The sequence below is a fragment of the Chenopodium album genome, chromosome 21 (assembly GCF_948465745.1).
Source record: "Chenopodium album chromosome 21, dcCheAlbu1.1, whole genome shotgun sequence".
Classification (NCBI taxonomy): domain Eukaryota; kingdom Viridiplantae; phylum Streptophyta; class Magnoliopsida; order Caryophyllales; family Amaranthaceae; genus Chenopodium; species Chenopodium album.
In genome coordinates, this window is record NC_137854.1 from 12,603,293 (window position 1) to 12,617,860 (window position 14,568).

General features: G+C 28.5%; 2 protein-coding genes across 2 annotated transcripts; one reads left to right on the plus strand and one right to left on the minus strand.

The window, feature by feature from the left end:
* Positions 1-1,081: 1,081 nt before the first annotated feature.
* On the minus strand, positions 1,082-8,910 carry LOC145600423 (protein FAR1-RELATED SEQUENCE 5-like). Its single transcript, XM_081656323.1, has 5 exons — positions 8,817-8,910; positions 5,296-6,290; positions 3,306-4,101; positions 1,460-1,712; positions 1,082-1,103 (listed from the first exon to the last, which is right to left on the minus strand). Exons 1-5 carry the CDS (start codon positions 8,908-8,910, stop codon positions 1,082-1,084), a joined length of 2,160 nt encoding a protein of 719 aa, XP_081512449.1.
* A 3,165-nt stretch (positions 8,911-12,075) lies between these two features.
* LOC145601245 (AP2/ERF and B3 domain-containing transcription factor RAV1-like) lies at positions 12,076-13,703 on the plus strand. The gene has a single exon (XM_081657218.1). It carries the CDS (start codon positions 12,230-12,232, stop codon positions 13,448-13,450), a length of 1,221 nt encoding a protein of 406 aa, XP_081513344.1. The 5' UTR covers positions 12,076-12,229; the 3' UTR covers positions 13,451-13,703.
* Positions 13,704-14,568: the final 865 nt, after the last annotated feature.

The window sequence follows — 14,568 nt, forward strand, 5'->3', positions numbered from 1 at the left end:
AGAGGCAGTGGAAGTTGATGCAAAAACAAAAAGAAAAAGATGAAAAAGAGAAGCAGCAATTGGAAATTGATCAACAACTTCAGAAAAATGAAGAAGAAGAGGAAGAGGAAGAGGAAGATTAGATTTTTTTTTTTTTTTAAACAATTAATCATACATGTACATATTTTTTTTTTTTTTTTTTTTTTTTTGTAGTTAGGCATTATTTTTCTTTTGTATAGATACTTATATATGTATATATTTTCTATTAAATCCGTTTTCTGTTAATCATACATCTATATATTAGTCATATATTAAACTACTTGTGTCAGAAATTAATATCAAATTTTAATTTTAAAAATTTTAAATATCAAACTTAAAATGAATAAAATGTTTGTCATAAATTAAATTACTCTTCTCAGAAATTACTTTATTTATTTTAGCAATAAATTTCTTTTGGTTAAGAATAAAATTTTGTTGGTCAGGAATAAATTTGAGTCAGTCAGCAATAAACTTCATTTAGACAGGAATTAAGTTGAGTTACTCAGGAATAAACTTGAGTTAATCAGAATTTAGTTTTTTTAAATCAGGAATAGAGTTGAGTCTGTCAGGAATAATTTTGAGTTAATCAGGAAATAGATTTTTTAAATCAGGAATAGAGTTCAATATGTCAGAAAAAAACTTGGGTTAGTCAGGCATAAGATTTTTAAAGTCAGGAATGATATTGTGTTAGCCAGTAATACAATTAGTTTACTTAAGAATAATATTCTAGAAGTCAAGAATTAAGTCAGGAATTAAATTTCGATTATCAGAAATTAAAATGTAATAGTCAGTAATAAAATTGAGTTATCACAAATTAAATCAGGCATGAAATTGTGTAAATCAGGATTAAAATTAGTTTAGTCAGGAATAAAATTAGATTTTTAAAGTCAGGGATAAACTTCAGTTACTCAGCAATAAGATTTTTCAGAAGTAAAATCAAACCTCAAACTTGAATTAGTCAGGAATAAACTTAAGTTAATCAGGATTAAGATTTTTTTAATCAGGAATAGAGTTGAGTCAGTCAGGAATAAACTTGAGTTAGTCAGGAATAAGATGTTTATAATCAGGAATTAAAATGAGTTAGTCTGTGATACAATTAGTTTATTTAAGAATAAGATTCTAGAAGTCAAGAACTAACTCAGGAATTAAAACTCGTTTATCAGAAATTAAAATGTAATAGTCAGTAATAAAATTGAGTTATCAAAAATTAGTTTAATCAGGAGTAATCAAACCCCAAAATGGCAAAATATAGTATTGTTTACAATTATCTTGAATAATAAAATAAAAAATTTGAAGATTGACTTTATGATAGGAGAAGGCAGCAATAGGGATAAATTAAATGAGTTGTGGATTAGGAGTTATTGTTCCAAACTCATTTGGATCTCTTGTTGTTGTTCTTCTTCTTTCAAAATGTCCTCTAATTCTTTTGTTCTTCTTTGGCCTTCCCTTTGTTTTTGGTCGTTTTGGATCTTTAACTGTATTTCTTCTTTCTTCTTCTTCATCAAGTTCACGAATTTTTTCTTCATTTGTTTGGAACACTTTCCTTACAGATTTGTACATTTGTTCCAAAGCATCATCACATATTTTTGATGCTTCTTCATTCCCTTGGCATACTGTCACAAGGTTGTAAAAATTCTTTGTTATTGATTGCCTCCAAGGAGTGTTTATTAATGAATAATCTGTGGTTGAATTTCCTAATAAAAAAAAAAAAAAAAAAGATTACTACATTTTTGTTAGTAATAAGAATAATAATATTATAATATCAAAAATATAATTATTTATATTATGAAAATAAAAGTCAGCAACGAGCTATGTGATAATATTTTTATTTTCTGTTTCAGCCATAAATTTTCTGACAAAATTGATATTATTCCTGATAAATTTTAATTGTCAGTAGAAATGTCAAATTATTGCAAAAAGTCTTACAAAACAGAATAAAGTAATTTATTGCCTCATTGAAAATTCATTATAATGTAGAAAAAGTCATTTATTGCATCATTAAAAAGTGATTCTAATTTGACTAAGTTAATAAATTTTTCTGTTAAATTACAGATTAATTATTACTGTTCATACATAACTCTTTTCTATTTAAAGGCTGTTCTAAATTAAGTTTTTTCTATTAAAAGAGTTATATTATAACAACATCTATTGTGTTCTATAAAAGGTGCATTCTTGTAAAAATAACTAATATTTTTCTTCATCTAATCTATCATCAAAATAATGGCTGATTTCTATGAAAATAAGGAGAAGTGTACAATTATTGTTAAACCAATTGATCGCATTAGTATGGTAAATATATTACATTAACTTTTAAATTTATAAATTTGTTTTGTGTTTTTAGTAAAGATTAAATGATATTAAAATTGATTTTTTTTTCTTTCAGGGTCTTCCTGATGATTGGAAATTTTTTCTTCTGAAATTCAAGAACTTTGTTAGAGTCTTTGCTGGGAAGAATGGCAGAGAAGATAGACATTGGGAAGTAAGAGTCTTAAGCATACCAGAAAATACAGGTTGTGGTGGTATGTTGATTGATCGTGAATGGGAAAACTTTGTAGCTGCAAACAACATAGTTGTTGGAGACAGACTTGATGTTTATCATGATCATTATAACATTTATATTAGAATTTTTAATGCTGATGGTACTGAAAGGCTTCCTAATGAAGGAGGAAGTGGTACCAATGTATAAGTTTTTAAATATTTATATCATTTTATGTGTAAAATAAATCTGATTTTATATCAGAAATAATAATAAATGTATCAGTTATTATAATATTTTGTTCATGAATAATAATATTATAATATGTTGTTCAATGTTCATTATGTTCAGGAATTAGATTGTTTTTTTCATTTATTAGAGTTGTTTTGTCAGGAATTAAATTATGTTTGTCAGGTATTAAAATTTTTTGACTACATGGGAATTAGATTGTTTCAGGAATAAAAAATTTTCAATCAGAAATTAGTTATTATAAATTAGAGAGGATCAGGAATAAGGTATATTTTTTCAGTTTTAAGATTTCTTTGGTCAGGAATTAAAATATGTATGTCAGGTATTTTAAATTTTATTCAGGAATTAATCTGAATATATCAGGAATTAAATTGTATGTTTCAGGAATATACTTGTTTCAATCAGTAATATTATTATCTTTTTCATGTATTATACATTAAGAAAATCTATGTCAGCAAATTATTTATGACAGTAGTTAAAATGTTTATCTCAGGAATAAAGATATTTTTTTTATACTAAATAAACATGAAATTAATTTTAAAATAACAAAGTATGTACGTACCTAATTCACTGCCATCCCAAATGTTTGATTTAGCAAGCTTGGTCCAACGTTTCAGAATGTATCTCTCTGGTATAGCATGTATGCTGTACATTTGCATTATCTTGATAATGTGAAAGCACAGCAATCCAGTCTCTGTGAAGCACATACAAGAACACATAAACTCATTGTTTTGAGTGTAATATATGACTTGATAGGTGTGCATATAATCTTCATCAAGAGAAACATCAAAGAATTTGACATATTGCATTGAAGTGGCTTTTTCTCTTGCATATGCTCCAAGACTTGTTTCAAATTCCAGCCTAAAATCCTTGTATATGTTTAGAGTATAAACTTCAGCTGCATGTTTTAATATCTTTGTTGTTGTTCTTGGTCTCTCAGTAGTACATCTGAAGTTGTCACTCTTTTCAGTGCTTCTCCATCTTTTCACAGTAGCCTCAAAAATATGAAAGAACTCCAAAAGCTTTGTGGTTTTGTTGGCCTTAAATGAAATTGCTCTGTTTGTTACTTCTACCCTTTGAGATGAAAGAATTCCAGCTGAGAAAATATCCTTGCTCAATGCTGTGCACCATTTATCTCGTAGACCATATAACCTATCAAACCATTCTTTTTTCTCTAGCCCATGTTTTTGAACCATCTTGTGCCAACAATCTTCAAAGTCAGATTCAGAATCACATCCACTTAAGCATTTGTGAAACATATTTTTGAATTCAGGATTTGTTTTTAGAGTACCAAAGTGTGAGACAAAATTCTTTTGCAAATGCCATAGACATAGCCTATGTCTTGAGTTTGGATAAACCTGCAACAAAATTAAAATTACTGTAGTCAGTAATATGATTATTATAATCAGAAATTAGAAACATTTAGTTAGAAATTACATAAATTATGTAAGATATTAGTATATTTTTCTCAGGCATAACAGAGTTAGAAATTAGCAATTTGATTATTTGTATAATCAGGAATTAAAACTATTTTGTCAGGAATTACATACTTTTCCTCAGGAATTAGATAACATAGGTAAAACAATGTAATAATAATAAAAAGGAATATATTTAAAAATTATCTTTTTTTTTTTAATATTTTTTCTTTGTCTATAAAAGTATTATTTACTCATACATTTTGCATGTTTTTGTACTTTGGTATATTCTCTCTCCTACAACAAACTTTTTTTGCAATATTCCTCAAAAATGGAAAACAATTCTCAGTCTTCTACTTCATCAAACGATCCTCAATATTTGTCAAATATGCAAAACAATTCTCAGTCTTCTACCTCAACAAACGATTCAGAAGAAAATGCAATTGATAACTTTGAAAAAAAGTTAAATGAACTGTTGGATAGAAGAGATAGAATGAAGAATGGATTGATGAAGCTCTATGAAAAGGTTGAAAAGAATGAAATCGAAGAACTAAGCAAGAGAAAGAGAGCACAAGAGATATGGCAGGAAACTCAGAACAAAAAGCAGAAAGAAGAAGATCAACACAAGAAGGAAGAGAAAGAATAAAAAGAAGATCAAAAGAAAAAACAAGGTTAATATCTGAGGAAGAACATAAAGAAGATTAAGATTTTAGGGTTTTTTTCTTTATTTTTATTTTCTGTTAATTTATAGTCACCATCAATATCATTAAAATATATGGAAAATATGATATGCTATTTTGTTTATGTTTCTGTATTTCCTGTTTTTATTATCAAAAGATTTATTTAGTAATGGTTTAAAATGATGTGGTTTTGTTGGTTTTTATTCATATATTGATTATTTTTTTTAGTATTAATAATTTTTCGTCAGGAATTATATTATTTTAGTCAAGAATTAAATATTTTTAATCAGGAATTATATTACATTAAATTATGAACATGAAATATATATTATTAGTCAAGAATTAAACAGATATTTATCAGGAATTATATAATTTCTGTCAAGTATTGATCTGTTTTTATCAGTTATTAAGTTATTCTAATCCAGGAACAAAATATTATGAAGAATAAAATTCTTACCTCTGGTATGGCGTTACTCATTGCAAGATCCTGATCAGTGAAGATTGATTTTGGTTCGATTCCACACATCGACTTTTTGAAAATTTTAAGAAGCCAAACAAATGTGTCAGTCTTTTCGTCACTTATGAATGCACATCCAAACATTGTTGTTCTCCAGTGACAGTTTATACCAACAAATGGTGCACATATCAACCCATATTTGTTTGTTCTGTATGTTGTGTCAAAGATTAAAACATCACCATAGGCTTTGAAATCTTCAAGCATTTGAGAATCTCGCCAAAAATAGCTCACGACATTGTTTTCTTCTCCAAATTTCAGTCTGTAAAAGAATGAAGGATCATTATCTGCTCTCTCTTGAAGGGTATCCAATACATTCTGCATGTCTCCACCTTCAACCATACTCATTTTCACCCTTGATACATAGTTTAGGTGATCTCTTTTAGTATGACCTACACATTCTTCTCCTCCAGCTTCATTGGTGATATAATTGTAAGCATCCATTGGTTTGATACCACTTTCAACCATGCTTTCAATTAGTTCACCCATTGGTGCTGATATTTGCCTTTCTGATCTTAGATGATTACGTTGAACTGCTATAACCAATTCATGATTATGTTCCAACTCATGTGTAACAGCTTCGAAATTTCCTTCTTTGGTTTTCTTGAAACGAATATGAGCTTTGCAACCAGTTCTTGTCTCATTTACCTCCCTATCTTTTCTCTTTTTTTCATCAGTTTTACCCAATATGGGTATTTCCGCTGAATGTTGTTCAGCTGCCATCTTCATTTTACCCTTTGTATGCCCTTCTTTAGAACACCTAAAATAAAACTCATACAATTGATTATTATTATCTCTTCTCTTTGTTGATTTTCTGACACTGAAACCAACAGTCCTTGAATGAGCTTTGTATAAAACAAATCCCTCATTGTAGTCTGATACAGTATAACCTGCTAGACATTTACTTATGTTTTCATCCTTCTCATATTTGTAATAATCTGCAAGAAAAGTATATATGAAACATATCATAATTTATTTTTGTCAGGAAATAAAATATTATACACAGTAAATAAATGTTCTTTAAATTTATGATACTTAAGAATTATCATGTCGTCAGGAATTACATTATTTAAATTAGGAATTATTAAATACTAGTCAGGAAATAAAATATCTCAGTCAGGATTATGTTTACATTTAATCAGGAAATAGATAATATAAGTTAGAAATAATAATATTTGTATCTGATTATAATATGTTGTTGATTATTTTTTCAGAAATTAGATTATTTATGTCACTTATTAGTTTTGTTTTGTCAGGAATTAAATTTTGTATGTCAGGTATTAAAATATTATGATATCAGAAATTAGATTATATATCAGGAATAAAATTGTTTCAATCAGAAATAAGATTACGTTTGTCAGCTTTAAGATTTCTTTGGTCAGGAAATAAAATATGTACATCAGGAATTAATTTGAATATATCAGAAATTAAATTGTATGCTTCAGGAATAAACTTGTTTCAATCAGGAATAATATTAATTTAATTTCAGTAACAAAAAATAGTCAAAATATCAAAATAATGTTCGAATCAGAAATTAGATTATAATATTCAGGAATAAAGTTATATTAGTCAGGAAAATAGATAATAATTATTTAGGACATAAATGATATGGTCAGGTTTAAGATAAATATAGTCAGGAAATTAGAATTTAATAACTTATGACCTTCCCTCTTCTCTTTTCAAAAAACACGTAAAATCATTTACCAGACATAAAATTAATTGAATAAAAATGAAATGAATTTACTAGAAAAGAGGTTAATTATAAATGAAAAGACATAATTGAAAAGGTATGACTCTCCCTCTTCCAAAATACTGCATCTATTCACATTCTTAACATTATATATAAGTAACCATATTGTTAACAAACTGTATTCAGAAAAACAAAAACAAAAATTCGTATAAACTGCTTCAGTTAGAAATTTTAATTAATCTCATAAGAATTTAACTACTGCTATTACAAAAGGTATATTTTTTTCGTATTATGATTATACCTTTGTTACTGTTGTTTTATTGAGTTTTGTTATGATTTATGTTTTCATTTTGTTTTGTTTAGATGGCTAATCAAATCCCACACCCAATTGACGCCTTAGAAGATGCACATCCAGCAATGGCTGTTGAAGAAATACTTTGCATGCATATTTTCCCTAGGTGCACATTCAAAGCCCAGGCAATGATTAACTGTACATGTAGATATTATAATGAATTATGGTATTATAAATATTGGATTCCAGAAACAGTAAGAAGAAATCAAAATTCAAATGAATGGTGGGTTGCATATGACATTATGAGGCATAAGGGTTATGGGTTTCATAATGGCATGGTGCAAGACTGGGCTGAATTTCTGAATGGATTACGTTTTGTTTTTGCTGAAGAAGAAGCCAGCAAATTAAAGAGAAAAAGAGAAGAGGCAAATCATCCATGCAGAGAGGCAAAAAGAATTAAAATTGAGGAAGATTATCTTTGTAGTTTATTTTCAATGTTTTGTACTTTATCATAATTAAATAACATTTCAGTAATATATAATTTGGAAATTTAGTTTATGTATTTTATTTTTTGAAATTTAGTTTATGTATTTTATTTTTGGGAATTTGGTTGATGTTATTTTATTTTTGGAAATTTGGTTGATGTTATTTTCTTTTTTGTTTTAGTTGATGATATCAGTAGCTTATACTCAGGAATTAGCATATCTTAAACAGGAATTAAATTCAGAAATAAAATTAACTCAGTCAGGTTTAAGATAAAATTAGTCAGGAAACAGATAATAATAGTCAGTAATTAAATGTTTGAAAATTTATTATACCAAGGAATTACATTATGTTAGTCAGGAATTAAATAGTTCTTGTCAGGAATCACATGATGTTAGTCAGGAATTAGATATGTATAGTCAGTTTAAAAATAATAATATTTTGATACATTATAACTCGTCAGGTTTAATATAATATTAGTCAGAAAATAAATAATAATATTCAGGAATAATAATATCTATATTTAAATAGAGTAATTACATCATGTTAGTCAGGAATTAGATAGTTCTTGTCAGAAAAAAGATATGTATGGTCAGTTTAAAAATAATAATATTCAGGAATAATAATATCTATATTTAAATAGAGTAATTACATCATGTTAGTCAGGAATTAGATAGTTCTTGTCAGAAAAAAGATATGTATGGTCAGTTTAAAAATAATAATATTTTGATACATTACAACTCGTCAGGTTTAACATAATATTAGTCAGAAAAAAGATAATAATATTCAGGAATAATAATATGAATATTTAAATAGAGTAATTTAATGTTTTAAGATTTATAACATTAGTCAGAAATTAGTATATATTAGTCAGGAATTAGATAATTATTGTCAGAAAACAGATATGGATAGTCAGTTTTAGGATAATAATATTCTCATGTATTATAACTTAGTTAGGTTTAAGATAATATTAGTCAGAAAATAGAATTATCTGTATACCTATTATACTTGCAGTATCTTCATCTCTTTCTGCATCATCTCTTTCTTCATTTATATTTTCTTCTAGAATAACATTATCTGCTGCATTCATCATTAGTGTTAGTATATTTGAATTTCAATCTGAAATTATCAAAAATAGTTTTGCATGCAAATCATAAGTTGAAATTGAATTCGATCGAATACTATAGTAAACTGAGTATCTGAAAATAAATTAGGCCTGATTTCAAATTATAAGTCGAAATTAACTACGATCTGAAATTCGATTGGCATTAATTGGTAATAATAAGTAGAAATTAACTCCAATTTAAATATGATCTGATATTAAATTGAAATTTAATACGATCTGAAATTCAATTTGGCTTGCATGCGAATTATAAGTCGAAATTCATATTTCAAAATCGGTATAATACAATCTGAAATCATGCGAATTATAAATCGAAATCAATATTATATGGAATTTGAAATTACATGTAAAGAAAATTATGAATTAGATTGTACCTTTTTCAGCAGTAATTGAGCTGCAAATTGATTCTATAGGTGAATCAGAATCTCCTTCAATCATCATCCTATTGTTTGATTTCTCCATGTTTTTCTGGAATTTGCAGTTTTGAATTATATGAATTTTGCAGATTTGAATTTTATGAAATTTTGGGAAAATGAAGTGGTTGAATTTCAATGAATGACGGCGCTCGAAATTTTATGAAAAAGATTAAAATGATGAAAACGACAAAATTAAGACAATTTATAAAATGGCGCGCGGGCTTTGGTCGGGTTGGTCAGGCCCGCGCCTTTTTAATTAATGAGCCCGGACTCACGTGAGTCCGGTCTCACGCAAAACGTTCTGGTAAAAAAATGTACTGTAAAAAGTAAATATTACGGAGCATTACATAATAAATCTTTATATATATGGTCGTCCCCAAAGGAAAGTGTGTAAACCTTATGACAATCCAAGTTGTAGAATTATACATTAATGAAGTAGGTATAATTCATAAATGCAACTTGTATATATTTGTCAATTTACTTCCTAATATATGGAAACAAGATGGGATGGAGAGACTAACATACTCGATAAGTATAGGGAAAAAGTTATATAATACCGATAGGAAAAATAATAATTTGTATGTTTTGATGGATGCATTGGGATAACTACGGAATTATGAAAAATTGAAAAGGGATAATAAAAAAATCTACTTATGGCACAAAATAATAATAATAATAATAATAATAATAATAATAATAATAATAATAATAATAATAATAATAATAATAATAATAATTGGGAGAGGAGGGGTATTAGGATCGGACAAGAATAAATGACGAAATAACTAACTATAGTAAGATTTTATTTACATGTATCACTTATTCTAGTCTTAGGCCCTGTTCTTTTGAGCTTCTGGGTAGAGCAGAGTAGAGTAGAGCAGATTTCAGCAGAGCAGAGCAAAGCAAAGCAGAGCAGATTTCAGCAGAGCAGAGCCGAGCAGATTTCATTATTATTATTATGATTATTATTATTATTATTACTATTATTATCATTATTATAATTACTATTATTATTAAATATTAATTATTATAATATTTTTATTAATTATTATTATTAAATATTAATTATTTATTATTATTATTAAATATTAATTGTTTATTATCATTATTAAAGATTAATTATTATTATTATTATTAAATATTAATAATAATTATTATTACTATTAAATATTAAATATTATTATTAAATATTAATTATTATTATTATTAAAAATTAATTATTATTATATATTGTTTATTTATTATTATTATTATTAAATATTAATTATTATTATTATTAAAAATTAATTATTACTAAATATTAATTATTATTAGTATTATTATTAAATATTAATTATTATTATTAAATATTAAATATTAATTATTATTATTATTAAATATTTTTATTAATAAATATTATTTATTCATTATTATTAAATATTAAATATTTTTATTATTAAATATTATTTATTTATTATTATTAAATATTATTTATTTATTATTATTATTAAATATTAATAATTATTATTATAATAATTCAATATTAAGTATTAATTTTAAGCAGAGCATAGCAAAGTAGAGCAGATTTCAGCAGAGCAGAGCAAAGTAGTGCAAAGCAGAGCTGCTCTAAAGAACGGGGCCTTAATCTTTGTTTATATCGAATAAGGCTCCGTTCACTTCACCTTATTTTTGCTGAATTAAAATTATTTTTACTGATTTTCTATTACTCCCTCCGTTTTTAAATACTTGCTCCGTTTCTCCATGCGCGGAGTTTTAAGAGAAATCGGAGAAAGTAATAGAATATGGAGGTTGTGGGGTTGGTGAAAGAATAAAAAAATTGTAAAAAGCAAAAGTAGTGGAGGGAATTAGAGGAGAGATGATATGAAATTAATAAAAATATAATTTATGTTGGGTCACTACGTAGATAAATGAATCAAATATTGTAAAAGTTTTCCAAATAAGGAAATGGAGCAAGTATTTAAAAACGGCTGAAAAAAGAGAGTGAATCAAGTATTTAAAAACAGAGGGAGTATAATTCTTCTTTAAGATAACTGAAATTATTTTTACTAAACTGAAATAATTTTTACTTAATATTTTTTTTTTAAGGTGAAGTGAACAGTGATAATCAATATTTTTATTATTTTATCTCATAATTGAATACTTGTCCAAATTATAAAAACGAAATATTTACTAAATTGGTAGATGTATAAAATATGGTTATTATTGTTTATGGAAATAAAAGAAAAAAAAAAAAAGAGTAAGGAAGGAGGGGAGGGCCATGCAGACGAATCAAAGGCAAGTTTATCCTATTGTAATGCAGCAGAGACGATACTCGACGACATATTTCAGGGGGGATGCACTTACTACTACTATTACGATTTCTACACTTTACCCACACTCTTTTTCTCTCTCCTCTTCCTATTGGCTGTTTCAATACTCATGTGAATCCCATCAACTTGCTTATTTTCTTGTGGGCCCCACTTCCCCTTCCCATACATAGCCCACAACACATACATACTCTCGCCCTTTATCACTCCCCCCACTCTATCCTTGAATCTTCCTTTCTGTTGACCCACTCCCCAAACTTACATTTTCCTCCTTTTTTTTTATAAATTATAAAAATAATTAAAAAAAATTAATTTCTATGTTTATTTAGTTATACTTTGATAATTATGTTATTTTCTTACTTATTTATTTATTTCCTTTAGTAGAAAACTTCTTATATATACCCCTCTTCAACCTTCCCAACCTCATTCAAACCCCACATAACATAACCCAAGTTCTCACCTTCCCTATCTCTCTCTAGAACTCATCATTTTTTTTTTCTAATTTTCTCTCTCTAAAAGAAATATTCGTTGATAAAAGTTAATTTTGATATTTTGAACCCAAGAAAAATGGATATAAGTAGTATGGATGAGAGTTCTTCAACGAGTGAATCTCTCATTAGTACCACCCCACAGCAACCTACAATAATGGTTCGTAATGTTATCAAACCCGCTCCCTTACCCGGCAAGGCGTCCGCCATGGCGGGCAGTCTATGCCGGATGGGGAGCGGTACGAGTGTGGTTATCGATTCCGAAAACGGAATCGAGGCCGAGTCGAGGAAGCTCCCATCGTCGAAATACAAGGGAGTGGTCCCACAGCCTAATGGCCGGTGGGGGGCTCAAATCTATGAGAAGCATCAGAGGGTTTGGCTTGGTACTTTCAATGAAGAAGATGAAGCTGCTCGTGCTTACGACGTAGCCGCTCAACGATTCCGTGGCCGTGACGCTGTTACCAATTTCAAGCCGCTTTCGCCGGAGGACGAGCTGGGTGCTGGTGAGCTTAGGTTCTTGAACTCGAGGTCGAAAGCCGAGGTTGTCGACATGCTTCGAAAACATACTTACATCGATGAGTTGCAGCAAAGCAGGCGTAACTTTAAGGTGGATATCGAAAAAGTAGGAGGAGTTGGATCGAATTTATCTGGTGATAAAGCTAAGCCGATTGACGGAAGCAACGGAGGATTTGGGAGGGAGCAATTGTTTGAGAAAGTAGTGACTCCTAGTGATGTAGGGAAGTTGAATAGGTTGGTTATACCTAAGCAGCACGCCGAGAAGCACTTCCCGCTCCAAGGTGGGAGCGGGACGTGCTCCTCCTCGTCCAAAGGCGTGCTGCTAAACTTCGAGGATGTAAACGAGAAGGTCTGGAGGTTCCGGTACTCGTACTGGAATAGCAGCCAGAGCTACGTCTTGACCAAGGGGTGGAGTCGATTTGTTAAGGAGAAGTGCCTTAAGGCCGGGGATATTGTAAGCTTCCAGAGATCCACTGGGCCGGATAAGCAGCTCTACATTGACTACAAACAACGAAATGTCAGAAACGGCCCTGAGTCTGAGTCTGCTGAGGTACTGGACAACCGCGCTGTTGTCCAGTACCCAGTAGTGGAGGTACGATCAACTGGGCCAATGCTACGATTGTTTGGGGTGAATATTTGTAAGGCTCCAATTGCGATTAGTGCTAATGTGGTGGCCGAAGCGGCGGCCGGGAATGGATGTGGCAATGGAAAGAGGTTGAGGGAGGTGGAGTTGTTGACCATGGAGTCAAGTAGCAAGAAGCAGATGGTGGTTGCTGCCTTGTGACATCTAATTAATTGATTTTGTTTTTTTTTTTTTTTAATTATTCTAGTTGATTAATTGTTTAATGTGGAGATAGGTGTAGGATGCAGGTGGTGCAAGTTGCAATATGTAAATTAGTATAACAACCCAAAAAAAAAAAAAGTAAGAACAAGAAAGAAAAAACACAGCTGAAGAGAGCTGGTTATGTTTTTATGTAAACTTTGAAAAAAAAAATTACAAAAAAAATAGTATGAAAGGAACGAAAGTTCAAAAGCAATGGGAAAACTGTCCATCCTTCTTTATGTACATGATATGTTAATCAATTTTTTTATTTTTTGTAATTTAGAAAAAAAAAAAAAAAAACTTTTTGATTAAATAATATCCCAATTTAATTAATTAGTTTGGATATGTTCCTCATGTGGTTAATTAAATAAATGAGATCTTTTTGGTGCATAATAAGTAATAAAGCACCATTGATATGCTATGCAAAAAAGAGAGATTGCTACTCCTTTTGCATCAAAGGTAGAACTTAAAATGGAAATATGTTATCAACAACAAAATTAAAATAGTAATCTTGAGTGGAATTACAAGATGGAGAAAGGTCGATGGATTGTTTAATAATAATGAAAATGTGTTGTTAATTTATGGAGCAACAATGGAGGGAATAATTATGAGTATAAATTAGGTTTTTTTTTTTTTTTTTCCTCTCAAGATCTGTAAGCACTTAATCAAAACAAGATCTGCTGAATTATCTTATTTTAAATTTAATTTGAAAGAGACTAGTGATTGAAAAACATCATTTTATAAACTAAGTGATGACAGTCTGTATAAGCAACATTTAAACACATGATATTTGACTTTTATAAGTACAATAATTCAGGTAAATTGCAAAGAAAATAACCGCACTCAATACTATAGATATTTGTATATATATATATATAAAAAAAAATTAAAAAAAAAAAGTTTCAAGTTTCACCATTTTGTTAAGCTATGTTTTTTGTTAAGGTAACCCAATTTATATACAATGTTAGGTTTTCACCCAACTTTAGCTTTATTTCTTCATCTTTCCTTGATAATAGTTTGAAATTAGGGAATAGTGTTGTGGAGTTGTTAAGGTGTCAAATATTCCAATCTCACCATGC